The sequence below is a fragment of the Bufo gargarizans genome, chromosome 10 (genome assembly GCF_014858855.1).
Source record: "Bufo gargarizans isolate SCDJY-AF-19 chromosome 10, ASM1485885v1, whole genome shotgun sequence".
Lineage (NCBI taxonomy): Eukaryota > Metazoa > Chordata > Amphibia > Anura > Bufonidae > Bufo > Bufo gargarizans.
This window is the reverse complement of record NC_058089.1, coordinates 68683185-68707754: the sequence shown is the minus strand read 5'-3', so window position 1 is coordinate 68707754 and position 24570 is coordinate 68683185. Positions and strand designations below refer to the sequence as shown.

Here is a 24570-nt window from a genome sequence, read left to right as displayed (position 1 = left end):
TTCCTGCTTGTTCTTGGGGCATTTTCCCTTCAGTTCTGTCTTCAGCAAGTAAATGCATGCTCAATCGGATTCAGGTCAGGTGATTGACTTGGCCATTGCATAACATTCCACTTCTTTCCCTTAAAAAACTCTTTGGTTGCTTTTGCAGTATGCTTTGCATCTGTACTGTGAAGCGTCGTCTAATGAGTTTTGAATAGAGTTGAGCGGACACCTGGATGTTCGGGTTCGAGAAGTTCGGCCGAACTTCCCGAAAATGTTCGGGTTCGGGATCCGAACCCGATCCGAACTTCGTCCCGAACCCGAACCCCATTGAAGTCAATGGGGACCCGAACTTTTCGGCACTAAAAAGGCTGTAAAACAGCCCAGGAAAGGGCTAGAGGGCTGCAAAAGGCAGCAACATGTAGGTAAATCCCCTGCAAACAAATGTGGATAGGGAAATTAATTAAAATAAAAATTAACCAAAATCAATTGGAGAGAGGTCCCATAGCAGAGAATCTGGCTTCACGTCACCCACCACTGGAACAGTCCATTCTCAGATATTTAGGCCCTGGCACCCAAGCAGAGGAGAGAGGTCCCGTAACAGACAATCTGGCTTCATGTCAGCAGAGAATCAGTCTTCATATCATAGCAGAGAATCAGGCTTCACGTCAGCCACCAATGCAACAGTCCATTGTCAGATATTTAGGCCCAGCACCCAGGCAGAGGAGAGAGGTCCCATAACAGACAATCTGGCTTCATGTCAGCAGAGAATCAGTCTTCATATCATAGCAGAGAATCAGTCTTCATATCATAGCAGAGAATCAGGCTTCACGTCACCCACCACTGCAACGGTCCATTTTCATAAATTTAGGCCCAGCACCCAGGCAGAGGAGAGAGGTCCCGTAACAGACAATCTGGCTTCATGTCAGCAGAGAATCAGTCTTCATATCATAGCAGAGAATCAGGCTTCACGTCAGCCACCAATGCAACAGTCCATTTTCATAAATTTAGGCCCAGCACCCAGGCAGAGGAGAGAGGTCCCGTAACAGAGAATCTGGCTTCATGTCAGCAGAGAATCAGTCTTCATATCATAGCAGAGAATCAGGCTTCACGTCACCCACCACTGCAACAGTCCATTGTCAGATATTTAGGCCCAGCACCTAGGCAGAGGAGAGAGGTCCCGTAACAGACAATCTGGCTTCATGTCAGCAGAGAATCAGTCTTCATATCATAGCAGAGAATCAGGCTTCACGTCAGCCACCAATGCAACAGTCCATTGTCAGATATTTAGGCCCAGCACCCAGGCAGAGGAGAGAGGTCCCGTAACAGAGGATCTGGCTTTATGTCAGCAGAGAATTAGTCTGCATGTCATAGCAGAGAATCAGGCTTCACGTCACCCAACATTGGAACAGTCCATTGGCATATATTTAGGCCCCGGCACCCAGACAGAGGAGAGGTTCATTCAACTTTGGGTAGCCTCGCAATATAATGGTAAAATGAAAATAAAAATAGGATTGAATGAGGAAGTGCCCTGGAGTACAATAATATATGATTAAGGGGAGGTAGTTAATGTCTAATCTGGACAAGGGACGGACAGGTCCTGTGGGATCCATGCCTGGTTCATTTTTATGAACGTCAGCTTGTCCACATTGGCTGAAGACAGGCGGCTGCGTTTGTCTGTAATGACGCCCCTTTCCGTGCTGAATACATGTTCAGACAAAACGCTGGCCGCCGGGCAGGCCAGCACCTCCAAGGCATAAAAGGCTAGCTCTGGCCACGTTGACAATTTAGAGACCCAGAAGTTGAATGGGGCCAAACCATCAGTCAGTACGTGGAGGGGTGTGCACACGTACTGTTCCACCATGTTAGTGAAATGTTGCCTCCTGCTAACACGTTGCGTATCAGGTGGTGGTGCAGTTAGCTGTGGCGTGTTGACAAAACTTTTCCACATCTCTGCCATGCTAACCCTGCCCTCAGAGGAGCTGGCCGTGACACAGCTGCCTTGGTGACCTCTTGCTCCTCCTCTGCCTTGGCCTTGGGCTTCCACTTGTTCCCCTGTGACATTTGGGAATGCTCTAAGTAGCGCGTCTACCAACGTGCGCTTGTACTCGCGCATCTTCCTATCACGCTCCAGTGCAGGAAGTAAGGTGGGCACATTGTCTTTGTAGCGTGGATCCAGCAGGGTGGCAACCCAGTAGTCCGCACACGTTAAAATGTGGGCAACTCTGCTGTCGTTGCGCAGGCACTGCAGCATGTAGTCGCTCATGTGTGCCAGGCTGCCCAGGGGTAAGGACAAGCTGTCCTCTGTGGGAGGCGTATCGTCATCGTCCTGCCTTTCCCCCCAGCCACGCACCAGTGATGGGCCCGAGCTGCGTTGGGTGCCACCACGCTGTGACCATGCATCATCCTCGTCCTCCAGTAGTGGGCCCTGGCTGGCCACATTTGTACCTGGCCTCTGCTGTTGCAAAAAACCTCCCTCTGAGTCACTTCGAAGAGACTGGCCTGAAAGTGCTAAAAATGACCCCTCTTCTTCCTCCTCCTTCTCCTCCTGGGCCACCTCCTCTTCCATCATCGCCCTAAGTGTTTTCTCAAGGAGACATAAAAGTGGTATTGTAACGCTGATAACGGCGTCATCGCCACTGGCTATGTTGGTGGAGTACTCGAAACAGCGCAACAGGGCACACAGGTCTCGCATGGAGGCCCAGTCATTGGTGTTGAAGTGGTGCTGTTCCGCAGTGCGACTGACCCGTGCGTGCTGCAGCTGAAACTCCACTATGGCCTGCTGCTGCAGTCTGTCCAGCATGTGCAAGGTGGAGTTCCACCTGGTGGGCATGTCACATATGAGGCGGTGAGCGGGAAGGCCGAAGTTACGCTGTAGCGCAGACAGGCGAGCAGCGGCAGGATGTGAACGCCGGATGCGCGAACAGACGGCCCGCACTTTATGCAGCAGCTCTGACATGTCGGGGTAGTTGTGAATGAAGTTCTGCACCACCAAATTCAGCACATGCGCCAGGCAAGGGATGTGCGTCAAACCGGCTAGTCCCAGAGCTGCAACGAGATTTCGCCCATTATCGCACACCACCAGGCCGGGCTTGAGGCTCACCGGCAGCAACCACTCGTCGGTCTGTTGTTCTATACCCCGCCACAACTCCTGTGCGGTGTGGGGCCTGTCCCCCAAACATATGAGTTTCAGAATGGCCTGCTGACGTTTACCCCGGGCTGTGCTGAAGTTGGTGGTGAAGGTGTGTGGCTGACTGGATGAGCAGGTGGAAGAAGAGGAGGAGGAAGCCGAGAAGGAGGAGGTGGCAACAGGAGGCAAAGAATGTTGCCCTGCGATCCTTGGCGGCGGAAGGACGTGCGCCAAACATCTCTGAGGCGGCAGCAGCAGAAGAGGCCGAGGCAGCAGCAGCAGAAGAGGTAGCAGGGGGAGCCTGAGCGACTTCCTTGTTTTTAAGGTGTTTACTCCACTGCAGTTCATGCTTTGCATGCAGGTGCCTGGTTATGCAGGTTGTGCTAAGGTTCAGAACGTTAATGCCTCGCTTCAGGCTCTGATGGCACAGCGTGCAAACCACTCTGGTCTTGTCGTCAGCACATTGTTTGAAGAAGTGCCATGCCAGGGAACTCCTTGAAGCTGCCTTTAGGGTGCTCGGTCCCAGATGGCGGCGGTCAGTAGCAGGCGGAGTCTTTTGGCGGCGGGTGTTCTGCTTTTGCCCACTGCTCCCTCTTTTGCTACGCTGTTGGCTCGGTCTCACCACTGCCTCTTCCTCCGAACTGTGAAAGTCAGTGGCACGACCTTCATTCCATGTGGGGTCTAGGACCTCATCGTCCCCTGCATCGTCTTCCACCCAGTCTTGATCCCTGACCTCCTGTTCAGTCTGCACACTGCAGAAAGACGCAGCAGTTGGCACCTGTGTTTCGTCATCATCAGAGACTTGCTGAGGTGGTATTCCCATGTCCTCATCATCAGGAAACATAAGTGGTTGTGCGTCAGTGCATTCTATGTCTTCCACCGCTAGGGAAGGGCTAGGTGGATGCCCTTGGGAAACCCTGCCAGCAGAGTCTTCAAACAGCATAAGAGACTGCTGCATAACTTGAGGCTCAGACAGTTTCCCTGATATGCATGGGGGTGATGTGACTAACTGATGGGGTTGGTTTTCAGGCACCATCTGTGCGCTTTCTGCAGAAGACTGGGTGGGAGATAATGTGAACGTGCTGGATCCACTGTCGGCCACCCAATTGACTAATGCCTGTACCTGCTCAGGCCTTACCATCCTTAGAACGGCATTGGGCCCCACCATATATCGCTGTAAATTCTGGCGGCTACTGGGACCTGAGGTAGTTGGTACACTAGGACGTGTGGATGTGGCAGAACGGACACGTCCTCTCCCAGCACCAGAGGGTCCACTAACACGACCACGTCCGCGTCCCTTACTAGATGTTTTCCTCATTGTTATCGTTCACCACAACAACAAAAATATTATTTGGCCCAATGTATTGTATTCAAATTCAGCTGAATATAAATTTGAGGCCTAGTATTTAGGCGCTGGGTGACAGGTATAGATTTACTGACGGAATTAGACTTGGAAATGCACAGTAGCGTGTGTGTGAAGTTATTCTGAATGACCCTATGTGCACCTTGAATATTATATACCCTTTTAGGGATAGATTTCAAATAGCTCTGATACAGCAGAAACCACTAAATTAGGAAATTGCTAAATTGGGAATTGTATTTCAACCCAGAACAAAAACTGTGCTTTGACGGACACTAAATAACTTGCCCAGCCACAACAGTACAGCAGTAACGACAGATTTAGCGGGATATAAACTTAAGGCCTAGTATTTAGGCGCTGGGTGACAGGTATACGTTTACTGACAGAATTAGACTGGGATATGGCCAAAAAATAACCACACTACTGAGGGTTAAATGCACTTGGTGTGACAGCTTGACCAACCACACTACTGAGGGTTAAATGCACTTGGTGACAGGCGCAGCTTGCCCCTGATGTAGTATATGGCCAAAAAATAAACAGACTATTGCTGGTTAAATGCACTTGGTGTGACAGCTTCACCCTGATGTAGGCTTTAGCCAAAAAACAACCACACCATTGAGGGTTAAATGCACTTGGTCGCAGCTTGTGCTGGCGCACCACAAGACACAAAATGGCCGCCGATCACCCCAGAAAAAAGTGACTGACAAACGGTCTGGGCAGCCTAAAAACAGTGAGCAATTGAGTATCAGCAGCTCAATGATCCACAGCTGCAGATCGATCACTGGATGGAGTCTTTTGGAGGAGTTAATCAGCCTAATCTCGCCCTACTGTCGCAGCTGCAACCTCTCCCTACGCTAATCAGAGCAGAGTGACGGGCGGCGCTATGTGACTCCAGCTTAAATAGAGGCTGGGTCACATGGTGCTCTGGCCAATCACAGCCATGCCAATAGTAGGCATGGCTGTGACGGCCTCTTGGGGCAAGTAGTATGACGCTTGTTGATTGGCTGCTTTGCAGCCTTTCAAAAAGCGCCAAGAAAGCGACGAACACCGAACCCAAACCCGGACTTTTGCGAAAATGTCCGGGTCCGTGTCACGGACACCCCAAAATTCGGTACGAACCCGAACTATACAGTTCGTGTTCGCTCATCCCTAGTTTTGAAGCATTTGGCTGAATGTGAACAGAAAATATTGCCCGAAACACTTCAGAATTCATCCTGCTGCTTTTGTCAGCAGTCACATCATCAATAAATACAAGATAACCAGTTTCATTGGCAGCCATACATGCCCACGCCATGACACTACCACCACCATGCTTCCCTGATGAGGTGGTATGCTTAGGTTCATGAGCAGTTCCTTTCCCTCTCCATACCCTTCTCTTCCCATCACTCTGGTTCAAGTTGATCTTGGTCTCATCTGTCCATAGGATGTTGTTCCAGAACTGTGAAGGCTTTTTTAGATGTCGTTTGACAAACTTTAATCTGGCCTTCCTGTTTTTGAGGCTCACCAATGGTTTACATCTTGTGGTGAACCCTCTGTATTCACTCTGGTGAAGTCTTCTCTTGACTGTTGACTTTGACACACGTACATCTACCTCGTGGAAAGTGTTCTTGATATGGCCAACTGTTGTGAAGGGTGTTTTCTTCACCAGGGAAAGAATTCTTCGGTCATCCACCACAGTTGTTTTCCGTAGTCTTCCGGGTCTTTTGGTGTTGCTAAGCGCACCGATGCATTCCTTCTTTTTAAGAATGTTCCAAACTGTTGTTTTGGCCACGCCTAATGTTTTTGCCATCTCTCTGATGGGTTTGTTTTGTTTTTTCAGCCTAATGATGGCTTGCTTCACTGATAGTGACAGCTCTTTGGATCTCAGCTTGAGAGTTGACAGCAACAGATTTCAAATGTAAATAGCACACTTAAAATGAACTCTGGACCTTTTTTTCTGCTCATTGTAATTGGGATAATGAGGGAGTAAAACACATCTGGCAATGTAACAGCTGAGAAGCCAATTGTCTCATTACTTTTGGTCCCTTAGCAAGTGGGAGGCACATCTGCAAACTGTTGTAATTCCTACACCGTTCACCTGATTTGGATGTAAATACCCTCAAATTAAAGCAGGCAGTCTGCAGTTAAAGCACATCTTGTTCATTTAATTTCAAATCCACTGTGGTGGTGTATAGAGCCAAAAATGTTAGAATTGTGTCGATGTCCCAATATTTATGGACCTGACTGTAGCTACTGAGGACATATTGTGCCTACTTTGTACACATAAAAACTACTGGGGGCACATTATAATGCTGGAATACATTACTGGGTGGATATTATAACTACGGGGAGGGCGGCACATATTAACTACTGAGGGTATTTTTTAACTACTGGGTATACATAACTACTGGGGGCACATATCAGCTACTGAGGGCATAACTACTGGTGGCACTACTAGGGGCATATAATTACTTGGGAGCATAACCATTGTTATCATATTTTAACTACAGGGGCAACATAACCACTGGGGCAAATTATTACTACTTGTGGCACACTTTAAACTACTTGGACACTATATACTGGGGCATATAACTACTGGGGGCAACAACTGTAACCGTAACCCTGTAGGGGGAATTTTAGGTGATGCGGGCACTGTATGGGACATTGTTACTACTGTGGCCATTATAGCGGATCCTTATTACTACTGGGGTACTGTGTGGAAATTATTATTAAGAAGGCAATATGGAGGGCACTACTATTAATGGCGGCACTCTCAGGGAGCATCATCACCATAGGGGACACTTACTAATTGACGCACTCTGGGAGAGAATTATTACAATATTACTCTTGGAACTGCCTGCTCCCGGTGACCGCATTTGTTTTTAGACCGGCCCGCGGCACAGGTAAGGGCTTTCCTGTGCCTCGCCGGACTTGTGAAAAAAGATGGCAGCCCGCATATGTACGCGGGCGAACAATGTGAGCTGGCCATCACTGTTCGCCATTATTAAATTACTAATTTTAACCTCTATACTCCCACCCCCCACTCACTCCCTTCCTTGCGATGTGTCTTCCATCCCATCCGTCCCGAAGATGGAGAAAGGATAACGATGGGATGGTGGCAGGAAAAATTAAGATTTCCAAATCCCCCACATCCTTATTCCATATCCTTATACCATTTCTCCTCAATGTTTCTTTGTTTATATACAGTGCTGGCCATAATTATTCATACCCCTGGCAAATTTTTACTTAAAGTTCTTTTATTCAACCAGCAAGTAATTTTTTGACGGGAAATGACATAGGTGTCTCCCAAAAGATAAGACGATGTACAAGAGGCATTATTATGGAAAACATAAACATTTCTCAGCTTTTATTTACATTTGAGCAAAAAGTGTCCAGTCCAAAATTATTCATACCCTTCTTAATTATCAATAGAAAAGCTTGGCTACTACAGCAATCAAACGCTTCCTATAATTGCAGACCAGCTTTTTGCAGGTCTCCACAGCTATTTTTGCCCATTCTTCTTTAGCAATGAGCTCCAAATCTTTCAGGTTGGAGGGTCTTCTTGCCATCACCCTGATCTTTAGCTCCCTCTCCAGATTCTCAATTGGATTCAAGTCTGGACTCCAAAACGCTAATGTTGTCTGCTAACCATTTCTTCACCACTTTAACTCTGTGTTTTGGGTCATTGTCATGCTGAAATGTCCACTGGTGCCTAAGGCCAAGTTTCTCTGCAGACTGCTTGATGTTGTCGTTGAGAATCCTCATGTATTGCTCTTTATTTCATGGTGCTGTTTACTATGAATAGGTTGCCTGGTTCATTGGCTGAAAAAGACCCCCAAAGCATTAGGTTCCCACCACCATGTTTGACAGTGGGGATGGTGGTGTTTGGGTTGAAGGCTTCTCTTTTTTTTCGCCAAATGAAGGAAACCTCATTGTGACCAAACAATTCCATTTTTGTTTCATCTGACCATAATACAGAAGACCAGAAGTCTTCTTCTTTGTCCAGATGAGTGATTCTTGAATTCTTTTTCACCTCTCTAACTATCCTCCTAGCCAGCACGGGTGTCACTTTTGGCTTCCGACCACATCTTCTGAGATTTTCCACAGTTCAAAACATCTTGTATTTTTTGCTCAAATGTAAATAAAAGCTGAGAAAAGTTTTTTAGTTTTTTTCCACAATAATGCCTCTTGTACATCATCTTATTATCTTTTGGGAGACACCTATGTCATTTTCCGTCAAAAAATTACTTGCTGGTTAAATAAAAGTAACTTTAACACAACATTTGCCAGGGGTATGAATAGTTATGGGCAGCACTGTAAGATTCTCTCATATTTCCTAATGTTAGTGACCAAATTAACTACGTATATACACTAGGATTATTTGGTGAGAACCATCTTTGCATGATTAAAAGTCTTGCCAAAAAGAGTATTTTAATCAGAAGGAATCTTCTATACTTGTCACAAATAATTTGGGACCGATCTCCCAGGATCCAGCATTCCACCGTATGTAGAATCACTATTTTCTGTTTTTGAGTAATCGTATTAGCTAGTACCTCCCAATATTCTGTTAATTATGTACACAACCAAAACAAGTGTAAGAAATCAGTCCCAAGTGAATCACACCGTGGGCAATTAGCCATAGTTCTCAATCCACATCTTTTGGGCCATGCTGGTGTGACATATAATCTGTGTATAATATTAAATTGAACCAAAAAATGATTAAAATTATGTGATACTAGCTTTAAGTTAGTCATTTTGTTCCCCCAATCATCTGGCTGGATCTGTAAAACAGATTCCCAAGCCTTTTGTCCAGGGGAACATATGCTATTAAATAGTGTTCCAAGAAATGATTTATAAAGGTGAGAAATTTTTAACTTCTGTCCCAACTTTTCCATGAAATCATTCAAAGGTGTAACCATATCTATTTGTAACAGAAATCTCCCCTTTACACTAAAAAATGTACGTAACTGTAAATATCTAAATCAAGATAAATTATTTATGTGCTCCCTTTGTGTCAACTCCATAAAAGATAGTATATCTCCATTACTCACCACTTGTGCAACATACAGAATATTGGTTTTCTGCCAATATTTATCTTCAGCTAACTCATCCAACTCCTGTAGATAATAATTATTCCAAAGAGGCATACATTGAAGAGATCCTTTTATTCCCATCCAATCTCGAATAGTGCTCCATGTCTTACTAAATAACTTTCTAACTTATCTATAAACCTGTTGAACACTAGATAGTGGCCCAGACTCTAGTAGTGTAAACATATCATATGTAGATTTACTCGCCAAATTCCTACATAGTGGGCTTTCCTGCCAGTGGTTATAGAGCCAAAGTTGTGAGGCTATAAAATAATTCTTACAATAATGAAGGTTCAGCCCTCCCTGTTCAATTGGCTTATAAAGAAATTCCAATTTAAGCCTCAACCGCTTTCTTCCCCACAGTAGGTCATTAATAATTCTCTCAATTAACTTAAAAAACCATATCCTCAATCCAAACTGGGTTCTCGGAACGGCCTGCTCCCGGAGACCGCATTTCATTTCAGACCGGCTCGCGCACAAGACTTGTCAGCTAAGATGGCAGATCGCATGTGTTCGAACTGGCCATCTCTAATAAGATAGGATACAGTCTCAAAGATTACTGTTAGTAACACACTACGCCTTCATGGATTAAAATCCTGCAGGGAACGCAAGGTCGCCGTGCTCATGCCAGCACATGTCCAGGCCTGTTTGAAGAGCGCCAATGACCATCTGGATGATCAGAGGAGGCATGGGAGGAAGGTCATGTGGTCAGATGAGACCAAAATAGAACTTGTTTGTATCAACTCTATTTGCCGTGTTTGGAGGAAGGAGGAGACACAAGAACACCGTCCCAAACGTGAAGCATGGGAGTGGAAATATGATACTTTGGAGGTTCTTTTTTTAAAAGGGGACAGGACGACTGCACAGTATTGAAGGGAGGATGGATGAGGCCATGTATCGCGAGATTTTGGCCAACAACCTCCTTCCTTCCCTCAGAAATAGCATTGAAGATGGGTCATGGCTGGATCTTCCAGCATGCCATTGACCTGAAACACACAGCCAGAAGCAACTTAGAAGCATTTCAAGGTCGTTGAGTGGCCTAGCCAGTCTCCAGACCTGAACCCCATCAATGTATCCTAGCGACAGACCCTCAAACTGAAAGATCTGGAGAAGATCTGTATGGAGGAGTGGGCCAAAATCTCTGCTGCAGTTTGTGCAAACTTGGTCAAGAACAACAGGAAATGTCTGATCTCTGTAATGGCAAACAAAGGTTTCTTTACCAAATATTAAGTTCAATTTTTCTATTGTATCAAGTACTTATTTCATGCAATAAAATGCAAATTAATGGCTATGTACACTTTTGGAGTAATTGTTTTACGATTGCATTTGACTTATTTTTGGCTAAAAATCATATTTTCAATTGGCCTTTATTAAACATATTGAGTTGTAAAGTCACAAGGGGTCAACAGTTTTTCTAACTGGTACTTTCACTTTCTCCCACAAAAAAATCGACAGGTAGCTAGTAGAGCATGTCAGCTCTGTACAGAAAAAATGATTCCATATTGTTAATAAAGACCAATTGAAAAAATTATTTTTAGCTCAAAATAAATATAATGCTATAATTTAAAAAAAATTGCCCCAAAGGTATACATAGCCTTTAATTATTAAAAAATCATACAATGTGATTTTCTGGATTATTTTGTTTTATTCTGTCTCTCACAATTGAAGTGTACCTACGATAAAAATTACAGACCTCTCCATTCTTTGTAGGCCAGAAAGCTTGAAAATTTGTTAGTCGCTATCAAATACCGTATTTTTCGCTTTATAAGATTCACCTGATTATAAGACGCACCTAGGTTTTTGAGGAGGAAAATAAGAAGAAAAATATTTTGAACCAAAAGGTGCGCTTTTGGTGGATTTTGAACTAATGGTCTGGGGATGACACTGTTATGGGGGATCTGTGGATGACGCACTGTTATGGGGGATCTGTGGATGATGCACTGTTATGGGGGATCTGTGGATGATGCACTGTTATGGGGGATCTGTGGATGATGCACTGTTATGGGGGATCTGTGGATGACGCACTGTTATGGGGGATCTGTGGATGACGCACTGTTATGGGGGATCTGTGGATGACGCACTGTTATGGGGGATCTGTGGATGACGCACTGTTATGGGGGATCTGTGGATGACGCACTGTTATGGGGATCTGTGGCTGACGCACTGTTATGGGGGATCTGTGGATGACGCACTGTTATGGGGGATCTGTGGATGACACACATATAGCATCTTATGAAGGTCCCCCTCATGGCCCTATGTTTCATAGCATTACAGTACTATTTTTTGTATGTAAAGTCTTTCTTTAATCCTGAATCAATTGCTCTCCTTTTGATAAACTAGCCTAATCGCCTGCATCAGTACTCACTATGAATGCAGCATGCGGTCCGGTCGGCATGTGACTGACGTCGCTCAGTCAGTCATGCTCCTCCCACTTCATTAATGAAGCAGGAGCAGGATGAAATCTTGCGCCGGAGGGACTGCACGCTACATTCATAGTGAGTAGTGATGCAGGCGATTAGGCTAGTTTATCAATAGGAGAGCGATTGATTCAGGATTAAAGAAAGACTTTACATACAAAGAGATTTCTGTGCGCAGGGCCCAGTGTAATACAGTGACTGCACCGGGCCCCGCTCTGAGTTGCCTCTAGCCCCTCCTCCCTCCCCGCACTGTAACTGATGTATCGACGGCCACGCTGTGCAGCATAGCAGCCGATGATATATCAGTGTATCAGTGTAATGCCTGTAAAAAAAAAAAAAAGGTCAACCATCGTTTTAGAAGACACACTGCCATTCCCCTCTTTTGGGGGAAAAAAGTGCGTCTTATAAAGCAAAAAATACATTACTTATTTTCCCCACTGTACTGTCAGCAGAGACTTTTACTTCCTTGGAATTGTTGTTATTTAATTGTTAAAATATGTTTTATCATGATACCCTTTGTACCCTCCCCTTTGCCTATTTTTATATGTGGATTTAGTTCTTACATTATATGCATGCATGTATCTTTAGTTTCCGTTTGTTTCAAAAGAGTTTGCTACTAGGGATGACCGAATCAACTTGGGATAAAACATCTGAAGTCGATTCGCATAAAACTTTGTTCTAATACTGTACGGAGCAGGAATGTATTGGCTCCGATGAGCCGAAGTTATTGCTTTGCGAAGTCTTGCCAGACTTCTCATAATAACTTTCTAAAGTAATTTGTACTGTAAAAGAACATTGCCCGAACTTGGGTTCGGATCCGAGGTTCCAAAGCAATATCTTCGGCTCATACAGTATTGAAACAAAAATCGACTTTGAATGTTTCATCCGAAGTCAATTCACTCATCCCTATTTACTGCCTTGATGGAGGACTAAATTCAAATGTATTATGAGATGAATCAGTACATTATGATAATAACACGTGGAGATTCACTTTTTACGAGCTTTTATGTATTTTGAAAAGTATAGCCAAAATTTATTTGGCTATTTCTTGGCATGTTTCTCTTAATCATAGCTACCTTTTTTACTTTTGCAGATCAGGAGTTTGAAGGCGATGTCCAAAAAGTGAAGTGCTTTTACTACTTGAGCTTTTGTTTCTCTGAAAATAATCAGACCTAATCTTTTTATCGAGTTTTACAACCTTATTTTGTAACCAACATTTTAATGATTATAGATTTTAGATTCTTATTAGATTCCCAGCCCTATTAATGTCTGACTGTTACTCATGACCCAGTCATTTAGATATATTCTGAGAGATTTATCAAACTGGTGTCAAGTAGAACTGGCTTAGTTGTCCATAGCAACTAATCAGATTCCACCTTTCATTTTTCACAGCTCCTTTGGAAAATAAAAGGTGGAATCTGATTGGTTGCAATCTGCAACTAAGCCAGTTCTACTTAATACCAGTTTGCTAAATCTCCCCCATTATCTCTATTGCTGCAGAAACAGGTGAGGTCATGACGTGAGTAATTCAGCCATGCTACCGATTCCACGTTTTACTTATTTTATATTCACTTTTAAAGTTTATATGAGTGTTCTTTAGCTGCAATACCAAGCACAGCTGCTAGTCTATGTACGGCACTGTGCTTGGTGAGCTGCTGGGAGCCAGCTGCACTCACTAGAGCTCCACTGTGCCAGGGGCGGTGGGGGTGCTGGGGCTCTGGCCCCTGCCGATGTGATAATGATGACCTATCCTGGGAATAGGCCATCATTATCCAGTAACCCTTTTCATTTGTACAGGTTAATAGCAGTTGCCAGAAAATGACTGAGGCTAATTTTCCTTGATTTTACCTGTTGATTCAATGGGACAGATTTACTAACTGTTTAAAAGTAAGAAAGTGTAAAATTAGACCAACAGTCTTACCAGGGGTTGCCTGGTTTCAAGAGGAAACTGAACAACTCAGGGGAATGATGTATAGTAAAGAATAGATTAATCCTTGGGCTACTTTCAGACTAGCATTTTAGTTTTACGGAATTGAGATCCGTCATAGGGGCTCAATACTTCAGTTTTCTCCCCATTCATTGTTAAAGGTAACAAAACTGAACAGAACGCTCCAAAATGCATTCCGTTCCGTTGCGTTCCCATACCGTACAGCAAACTACAACATGTTGTAGTTTGCTTTCTGTCCTGGGATGCAGAGCAAGATGGATTTGGCATGACCCCCAATGCAAGTCAATGGGGACAGATCAGTTTTCTCTGCCACAATAGAAAACTGATCCGTCCCTAATGGATGCAAATGGTTGTATTATCAGTAACGGAGGCGTTGTTGCTGAACTCTGCCGGATCCAGTAACTTACCTGACAGATCCTACAAAGCCACTCTGGTTCTTTTGGCAAGGAATTGCTTTCCCAGCTGCAGCTGTTATGTCATGTCGACAGCACATGACATCTGCAGCCAGTCACTGGTCCCTTCAGTGCAGGCTGAGATCAGCTATTAACTGCAGTTATCAACGTCGTGTCACCACTGCAGCCGTGAAAACGGAGCTCAGCTGAGACACCAGAAGCAGTTCCATGGGATCTCTCAGGTGAGTAATAATTTATTCTTTACTACACTAAGATCACCTGAGTTGTCTGGTTTCCACATGAATTGCAGGACAAACCCTTTAAACTGCGCCAGATTGATTGCAGTTGCTGATACTGGATGACAAATCTGCTGTACCTTTAGACTGTCTTGTCTAGTTTTACTCCAAAATGTGCCAAAACTTTGGCGCACAATGCAACATTTAAGCCACACACCCTTTTCTGCAAATTCAAAGACACTTTCTGCTAAGCCATGCCGTCTTGTCAGACTCGTCACAACAAGTGTCTAAAACACTTAGAGGATGTCCTATCTGGGACATTTATTGAATATCCATAGCATATGCCATAAGTGTCCTGTAGATATGGGTCCTACCTCTGGGACCCACTCCAATCTGAAGAACCAGGTCTTGTCATGCCCATCCAGGAATGGAGAGGTAGCTGTGCACCTGCAGCTCTCTCCTTTCAAATCAACAGCACTTGAAAATAGCACGCTTTGCTATTTACAGAAGTGCTATTGAAGTGAATGGAGAGAGCTGCAAATGCACAGCTACCACTCCACTCCTGCCCAGGCACAACAGGGCACAGTTCTTGAGATAGGTGCAGGTCCTAGAGGTATGACTGCACCTGTCAATCATTTATGACATATCCTGTGGATTTTTCCATAAATGTTCAAGATTAAAAATACTGTTTTAGTAAATGTGATGCAAAGTACATACACCAGTTTTTGGTCACAAAGTGCCCCATAATTATAGCACATTTTGATAAGTAAACCTCCCCCAATGTTAGGCCAAACAAGCATGAAACTCGCTGCAATGTTCCCGTTCTGGACTTATGGGCATTATAATGATTTATAATGCTTTGTGATCCTGAGAGACCTGCATTCTGTTAAATTAGGGTACTTTCCCACCAGCATTTTGGCTGGATCCATCATGAATCGGCAAAAACGCTTTTGTCACAATAATTCAAGCGTCTGCATCCGTTATGAATGGATCCGGTTGTATTGTCTTTAAAATAGCCATGACGCATCCGTCATGAACACCATTGAAAGTCAATAGGGGATGGATCGGTTTTCTATTGTCCGAAAAATCTGATCCATCCCCATTGACTTACATTGTGAGTCTTTACGGATCCGTATTGCTCCGCACCACATTGCGGATAGAAAAACGCTGCTTGTAGTTTACCAATCTAATAATAAAGATCAGAACATCTACTTGATTTTCCCTGTTAAAACAATGTGATTGTGCAATTTTAAGAATAAAGTTGCTAAATCTATATAAAGTTGTTTTTTTTTGTTTCATAATAAATGTATCATTTAAACTTACTTTAAAATATTTTTAGATGTTTATATAAATTTTATAGTACAATATTATATTGGTGTTGTAGTAGATTGAGCTAATTGAAAAGGTTAATAAAAATGAGTAAACTCACACACAGAACTTTTTTCATTTTAAAATAAATAAATATATATATATATCATTTTGTATCCGTGTTTCTTAACCTATGGGAAGGTTTTCACTGGTAAATGACTCCTTTTGGACTTATTTTAAAGAGAGTCTGTCAACCGGAAATTCACAGTTAAACAAGACGCAGTGTCTTGTAGGACTATATCAGCTGAATGTAATGATACCTTTTATTAATTTATATGCAAATTATCAGACACAATCATCAAGGGGAAGCTAAATGGGGACGGATCCGTTTTCTATGACACAATCTGGCACAATAGAAGTCGGATCCTTCCCCCATTGACTTTCAATGGAGTTCATGACTAATGCATGCGGTTGTATTATTGTAATGGATCTGTTTTTGCAAATCTATGACGGATCCGCCCAAAACGTGCATGTGAAAGTAGCTTTACATTCTCAGTTGTAAAGTGAATACAATCATTTCCAGTCTAGGTAGCGCTCTGTGAGCTAAACACATGCAACAGTTGCACAAATATCTGACAGTTTGCTACAATGTTTTCATACTTAATTTCAGGCTGTTTTTCTCATGGAGCATGGCCTAGTCTGGATAAACCAATCAGTCATAACATTAAAACAACGTGCTTAATATTGTGTAGGTTAGAGATGAGCGAATCAGTTTGTGACAAAACGGGTTCTCCAAGTTGGTGGTGGTGCAGTTGCTGCCGTACCATTTAGTAGAGTCTGCTGCCTTTAGAAAGCCGATGGCATGCGCCCAGCCTACTGCCCATAGACAGTGAATCTACTGGCTTGTATGTTCCATGCTATAATGCTTCTGCCACTACTATTGCAGCCATGTGAATCCTACTACCCTACCTTTTCCATGTACACATTGTACTTCTGCTGCTCCCAATTCAAAGGGAGAATTTTTCTAGGCTTGTTCAGAACAAGCCACTTTTTCTTTTGACAATGGACACTGTCAAAGCATAATTTTTGGATGCTGGTCCCCCCAACAAGCCACTGTTGTGTTTTTTGTTTTGTGTTTTTTTATTGCATAACACTGTGTGTGTCTAAACACCATCTGCCTCTGATAAGGGACAATTTTTGGAAGCTTTGTAATATTAAAAAGCAACATCCGACAATGCAAAAAAAAAAAAAAACACGTTCGTTGACACCGTCAAGCATGCGTTTACCCATAGCTATGTACTGTATGTTAGTGTCACTCTAACCTGACCTCCAAGGCATGAACTCTGCAAGACATGTTAGTAGCAGAACCTTTACCTCCAGTAAGTTTTTAAACCTGGTTTTATTAAAGATTTTTAAAAAACGATTACAGAAAACAAAAACATTACTATACCTACAATCTGCATAAGGATAAACAGGAACATACTACCTAGTCTGATGTAATGCGGTAGCAATCCTTTTCTAAGAAAAGGAGAGGGGGTATCTCACTAATTTCCCTGAGCAGAAATATCAACAACAAGAAAGTTGGTGAAGAGGAGAATACTCAGGCCTCTACTGGCTCTATCCCTTTGGCCTGTCTATCTTCCACAATTGCCGTAGAATACGCATCTACACACCGGAGGACCTCGACAAATCCTGGCAGCTGCTGGACCTGGATCCAATCAAGATTCTATAATGGATGCCAGTCACTGCACCTTCCACGATACCTAAGCTGCCAGTCCAGGCCTCATGGCAGCAGGCATACAGAGGAAAGTGTCCGTGTTCTGAAAAGAACCGTCCAGTTAATGTTCTGGACCTTGCCTGAACGGGACTTAAACCACCACTTGATGCTACTAGTCATGGTACAATGGCTGCCATGGTACTGGTCCTGTAACCTGGATCTTTGATTAGCAAACTGTTAGTTTATTAGCTGTGTGACCTTCTTAACTAAGGCGTCACTACAGATCTGGATAAAAAATGCTGAATGTTATCCGGTGTGTCGAGTTTAATAGTACAATTGACTAGCCAAAGATTAACATAAGTCTCTGACCATATACTGCACTATATGGTAAAGTATTGTTTCATAAGCCCCTACACCCCCTCCCTTTTCCTGACACATGGTAATTTTTTGTGGCATATGTGTAGAGGCTTATGTCACCAACTTTATGATACTTTTAGTGACTTATGTAGAGTCTTACTTGCATCTATCAGACCTGTATACTGCTACAGCTCTTTTTTATCTGCTTTTACTCATCGTAACAGGAATAGAGAGCTTTGGGAAAGGTTGATATGTATCATAAGGCAATGTTGTAGATTGTTGAAATAACTGTAATGTAAAATGCCGCACATTACCAGCTATCCCCCCCGCCCCGCACATCTCCACCCGATTCGATCTATCTGCTCTAACATGGGGTCGAATAGCTTATCTGGTCACTATTTATAGGTCAGTTTAATAGTTATTGTGTATTGTAAAGTAGTGCCTGGCCTACCATGTATACTTGCATACTGCTTGTCAGTTGCTCCTCAACACCTCCCCCACCACATCACATCTTACGAGAGATTCAATACTGCTTTTTTTTTGTGATAACATAACTATAGATTTGATTTGATACACCCTCGGCTATCTGCTTACTGTTCCACGTTCCCTCCTCCCGTCCCTCCCCACCTCTCAGTAACTGTATCCTCTACCCAGTACTAATAGACACAGATGGACTGCAGTGTCTCTTCGCTTTCCAAAGCCACCCAAATCACCATTCTCGCAATGGTATAATACTAGTTCTTCCTCGGCCTCCAGAGGGGTTTCCATAGCAATACATCACTCAATACCTTTTGTTCTCTCCAAGTCATATATGGACATAGATGATAGATTATTGCTAATAAAGGGAGAAATTGGCACACAAAAACTCTCACGTTAGCTAATTTTTATGTCCCCAATTCGGGTCAAGCTACCTGGTTACTCAAAGCTCTCGACACCTTGCACTTGTTTGCTGAAGGCACGGTCATTGTGGGCACAGACCTAAACCTGGCTTTGAATCCCTGGTAGGACTCCTCTACAGATAGGTCTAGGGTCTCATTTAGAGAAATTAAGAGAATACAAAACAAACTTCAGGACCTAAGACTTGTAGATATTTGGAGAATATGCAACTCATCAACAAGAGATTTCACATTCCATTCAATACCTCACAACTCTTTTCAATGGCTTGACTACATTTTTGTGTCAGCTGCCTCTTTCACTTTTCTCATCAGCACAGATAGGCAGCATTACAATATCAGACCATGCACCATGCTCAGCAACCTGCCTCCTCGCCCAGGTCCCTCGAGGAGAATGGGTATGGCGTTTGAATGAAACCCTATTAGACACAGAATTGAACCAAGAGCATATCGGAAATCACTTAAACTTTTTTTTTTTTTTTTTTTCAAGATAACGCTATGCCTCAGGTCTCCTCTTCTCTCCTGTGGGAATCACATAAAGCGTATATTGGAGGTGTCTTTGTTGCATTGGGTGCCAAGGTAAAAAAAGATAGACAAAAAACCATAGACAAGATATTAGCCAACATAGCTACTGCCGAAAAGAACTTAAAATTAGTTTTCTCCCCAGAAAAACGAAGCGAATTAAAAGCCCTCTGACAACGCCTGAAACATATACAGGATCTACGCTATGCAAAACAGCTTTTTTTTTTTCAAACACAAGTTATATGCATTTGGAGATAAGGGAGGGAAACTCATGTCCGCTTTGATAAGGAAATCACGTAAAAAACGGTATAAACAGGAAATAATCCATACCCAAACATCTGACATAGCTTGTGTTTTTCATTCATACTATTCTGGTCTATACAATCTCACACCCATGTCGGGCACACTCCTCCCTGAGAGGATATATGGCAGGGGTGGCCAACCTTACAGACACAAAGAGACAAAAAACAACAACATATGACTACCAGGAGCCACAAGCTATACATTTACACAAGAGTCACCGTATTTTTCGCCCTAAAAGATGCACCTAGGTGTTAACAAAGAAAAATAAGAGAAAAAAATAATAATTCATCTGATCTGAGGTCTGATAAAAATATTTTCTTCTTATTTTTCATTAGCAGAGAAAAAAATTAAAAAAAATATTTTTCATCAGACCTCAGATCAGACTCCTAAATCAGATCCCTAATCCTCATCTGACCTAAAATAAGATCCCCAAACCTCATCAGACCCCCAAAATAAGACCCCCAATGCTCGGATCAGACAACACAAATCGGACTCCAATTTCAGACCCTCATTGCTCAGATCTCCCCCCTTGCTCAGATCTCCCCCTTCTCAGATCTGACCCCCCATGCTCAGACATGACCAACCCATGCTCAAACAAGACCCCCATGCTCAGATCTGCCTTCCATACTCAGATCTGAACCCCGATGCTCAGATCTTCCCCCCAATGCTCAGATCTGACCCTCATGCTCAAATTAGACCCCCATTGCTCAGATCAGGATCCTCCTATGCTCAGATCAGAACCTCCCATGCTTAGCTCAGACCCCCATGCTCAGTTCTATAATAAATAAATAAAATCTCTTCCCTCTCCTGATCAGGCACTGGGCTCCTGCTCGGGCACCTGCTACTCTGTAGGTCTGACACTCTCTCCACTGTGACCTGATGAGCACAACGTCCGGTCATAGTGTGTGTCTCCACGTACTACGTTCTCACACTGTGTGCATCAGGACGTAGTGGAGAGTGAGCTGGAGCTGCAAAGTAGCAACAGTGCCCGATCAGGAGAAGAGATCCGAGCATGGGGTGGAGAGTGAGCTGGCCTGACTGCTTCCCGGCTCCACAGCTAGAGCCTCACTTGAAGAAGCCACAGGTTGGCCACCCCTGATATATGGTTTCCTTGACAAGCTGAACATGCCTAAAATAACAGAGGAAGAAGCCTCCGAGCTCCTAACATCAGTCACAGCAGAAGAAATACGTAGCATACTATTTAGCTTTCCCCGAGGAAGAAGTCCGGGACCTGATGGCCTATCGCTCCTATATTATAAGAAGTTTAGCGACATCTTAATATACCCCATCTGACTTCACTTTGTAACCACCTACTTCAGGGAGGAACTCTGTACCTGCAGGAACAAGAGGCACATATCACATTAATACATAAGACAGGAAGAGACCCACAGGCATGTGAAAACTATCGCCCATCTCGCTACTGAACCTGGATTTGAAGTTTATATAATAGGCTGTCTCTGGATACTCTGGAGAGACCTTTCGCATTGCATTGCAAAAAATCATTATGGTGATACTGCATTTCATTTCATCTCATTCCATTTCACTTAATTTCATCCAATAGGATGAAGTTACTGGGTACCCGTTCCAACATACACCTCCTTCCCCTTCCTTCTCAACCTTGGTTAAATCTATTTTACCACATAGTGGTCACTGGTTCACCTAGTCTTGTTGTGACATGAAAGGAGATCACGCTGTAATGAACATTGGATTTGAAGTCTGTTCTTTCATATGTGAAGATGCATCATCACCACAAGGACCTATAACAGAGATCAGCAACCTTCGGCACTCCAGCTGTTGTGAAACTATTCCCAGCATGCTCCATTCATTTATATGGGAGTTCTGAGAAGAGCAAGTATGCATGCTGGGAGTTGTAGTTTCACAACAGCTGGAGTGCCGGAGGTTGCCTACCCCTGACCTATAACATATTGTTCTATGTGTACTTTCCTTTTTGGTTCTTTGTACAAATGACCATTGGTGCAATTTGAGTATTGTATTCTGGCTTTATAATAAAAGAAAGAAAACAACAGTCTTCCTATGAGAGAATGAGGTTGGTAATAGAGCTTATAAGTCAGTGATGGCGAACCTTTTACAGACTAAATGCCCAAACTGTAACCCAAAACCCACATATTTATCGCAAGACGCCAACATGGTAATTTAAACCTGAATATTACAGTCCAATATAGTATATTATCCATGTACATTATCATTTAGCTATAATGGCCTGCCTGCATTCAGTGCGCTGCTCGTGCCATTCATATCGCCTGCGCTGATGAATGCCAGGAAAATTCTAAGGCATATTGGTATGCCTTAGAGTGACTCCAGGGCGTGGGGGCCCACAGCGAGGGCTCTGAGTACCATAGGTTTGAAACCACTGTTATAAGTCATCCTGCTGCAGTCTCTCCATTGAGCCGGAATCTTCTCCTGCTGACTCAGAATGTTCATATATAATCTTGTTACCACCATCATGGACTTTGAGCCTGGCCAGGTAGAACAACTGGAATCTTGTATTCCTCTCAACAAGATGACATACCGGTACAAAGCCTTTGCTCTTTTGAGTGACAGCAGCAGAAAAGTCTGGGAAGATGAGAATCTTGGAATCTTAAACGGTCAACTCCCTTTGTTGTCGATAGGCTTTCAAGACTTTTTCTTTTATGGCCTATGAGGCAGTGACAGGCCTCATATATGAAGGAACGTATGTGTCTCCAAGAATGGTGCAGGAAACCTATTATAGGAGAAGCATATCATGCTTTGCTGTGTTCCACCTGAGACGTGTCACCAAGGTGCCCAGCCTTGGTGGAGTAAAAGCCATTAGCTTGTGCGTCCACTAGGATAGATAGTGGACGCTCTAGCATAGCTGGTTTCATCTAATCCGGACCTGGCTTTTACTGGGAGTAAGCAAAGAGCTGGGTGGGTGCTTATTCCCCACGATCCACTCCGGGTTTCACACTTGGCCAATGTCTATGGTTGTTTAAAAGTCAGCAGCATGAAGCAGGGTGTGTCTGTATGAGTGAGAGGCTTACAGATCACAGAGCGCAAGTTGTGTGTGAAGTAACACTGACCTGAGGATGGCTCTAAGTGAGACCCGAGCCTGTATCGCTTTATTCGTGTGTTATGGACTGACTACCTGACTCGGCTGTACTGAACTGTAAGTTGGCCGGAACCATCAACAAACCATATTGAAGTGACTTTGTTGTGATCCTGCCTTTCTTCAAGACTGGTCGTAGGAGCTGACGGCTCTACAGGCCCAATTAAGGTATTTTGTTATAACCGGACGGGACCTGGTATGTCTATCATCCTAATTAGGTTTCAGAGGACCCAGTCTGTGCGTCTGTTCAATCATCATTGGGTCCGCACCAAGGTCTAGGTGAAGAGTCGCCGAAAGATCTTTGGTTAGAGGTGCTCACCAATAACCGTTTTTGGAATCCCCCAAAAAGTGCAAATTGCTGCATCGAGCTCTATTCTAGGTCTTCTAGCTTGTCTTGCAGCTCTCTCTGTGCCTTGGCTTTGTCTCAGAGGCTTCCAGTTCCAAAATTGAAGTTTCAGATGTTTGAAGTCTGTTTTCCAGGTCCGTCAATCTCTGGGTATTGGTAGTTATTTGGGCCATAGCCGCTGTAATAGTTGAGTGAAGTACGTTAAGTCGCTTATCAAATAGTGGCATCAGTAACTTAGACAGCTCTTGGGCTACCAAAAGTCGCCTGCATGGGGACCTGTTCAGAACCAATTGGTATTGGGGAAAATTGCGGTGAAGTGATTTCACCATCAGTTAACAGCTCAGGTGATGCCTCAAATCGTGGAGAAGCTGGTTGCTGAGACATTACCTTGTTGATCTGTTTAGAGCAGGCATGTCCAAACTGCGGCCCTCCAGCTGTTGCAAAACTTCAACTCCCAGCATGCCTGGGAAGCTTACAGCTATTAGGGCATGCTGGGAGTTGTAGTTTTGCAACAGCTGGAGGGCCGCAGTTTGGACATGCCTGGTTTAGAGGGTGTTCCTGGTTTTATACATAATGCAACATTGAGATTTGTCTAAGTATGAGGATACCTGTGAACGGGTAGATCTCTCTGCTAAAGGTTTTATAAGATATTTGTTCATCAAATCCCCAACATCTGGGACGAAGCAAAACTAGCAGATAATATCTCCCAGAAGAATGGCAGATAAGAAGACTGCTAGTAGCAGATTATAATATCATGGCTACAATATACAGGTGAAACTCAAAAAATCTGAATATCGTGCAAAAGTTCATTTATTTCAGTATTGCAACTTTAAAAAGTGAAACTAATATATGAGATAGACTCATTACATGCAAAGCAAGCTATTTCAAGCCTTTATTTGTTATCATTTGGATGATTATAGCTTAGAGTTTATGGAAACCCCAAATTCACAATCTCAGAAGATTAGAATATTGTGAAAAGGTTTAATATTCTAGGCTCAAAGTTATCCATAACACCTGCAAAGGGTTCCTGAGCCTTTAAATTGTCTCTCAGTCTGGTTAAGTAGGAATCACAATCATGGGAAAGACTACTGACATAACAGTTGTGCAGAAAACCATCATTGACACCCTCCATAAGGAGGGAAAGCCTCAAACGGTAATTGCAAAAAAGTTGGATGTTCCGAAAGTGCTGTAGCACATTAATAGAAAGTTATGTGGAAGGGACAAGTGTGGAAGAAAAAGGTGCACAAGTAGCAGCGATGACCACAGCCTGGAGGGGATTGTCAGGAAAAGGCCATTCAAAAGTGTTGAGGACTTTCACAAGAGGTGAAGGTTTGTCATTTGTCCCTACACCTCCCTTTAATCAGTTTAATTGGGTTAAAGACCTTCATCTTTTTGTTCGTAAATTACGCTGGTCTAAACATTTTGCCCTTATCAATAAACGCGAAAGCAGGGAATTAGGCGTTCCAGTAGATATCTTGCAAGACGTTCATCTCCTCTTTAGTCTGGCA

The 24570-nt window shown here is 43.5% G+C and overlaps 1 protein-coding gene across 2 annotated transcripts in view; it reads left to right on the top strand.

Moving 5' to 3' along the window:
- VRK3 (VRK serine/threonine kinase 3) overlaps nt 1-14075 on the top strand; it is a 254135-nt gene extending 240060 nt beyond the window's left edge. For both annotated transcript variants that reach the window (XM_044269695.1, XM_044269694.1), the window contains exon 15: nt 13049-14075. In XM_044269695.1, the coding sequence (XP_044125630.1) occupies nt 13049-13061 (13 nt within the window). In that variant the 3' untranslated portion in view covers nt 13062-14075. The remainder of the gene's footprint in view (nt 1-13048) is intronic.
- The last annotated feature ends 10495 nt before the right edge of the window (nt 14076-24570 follow it).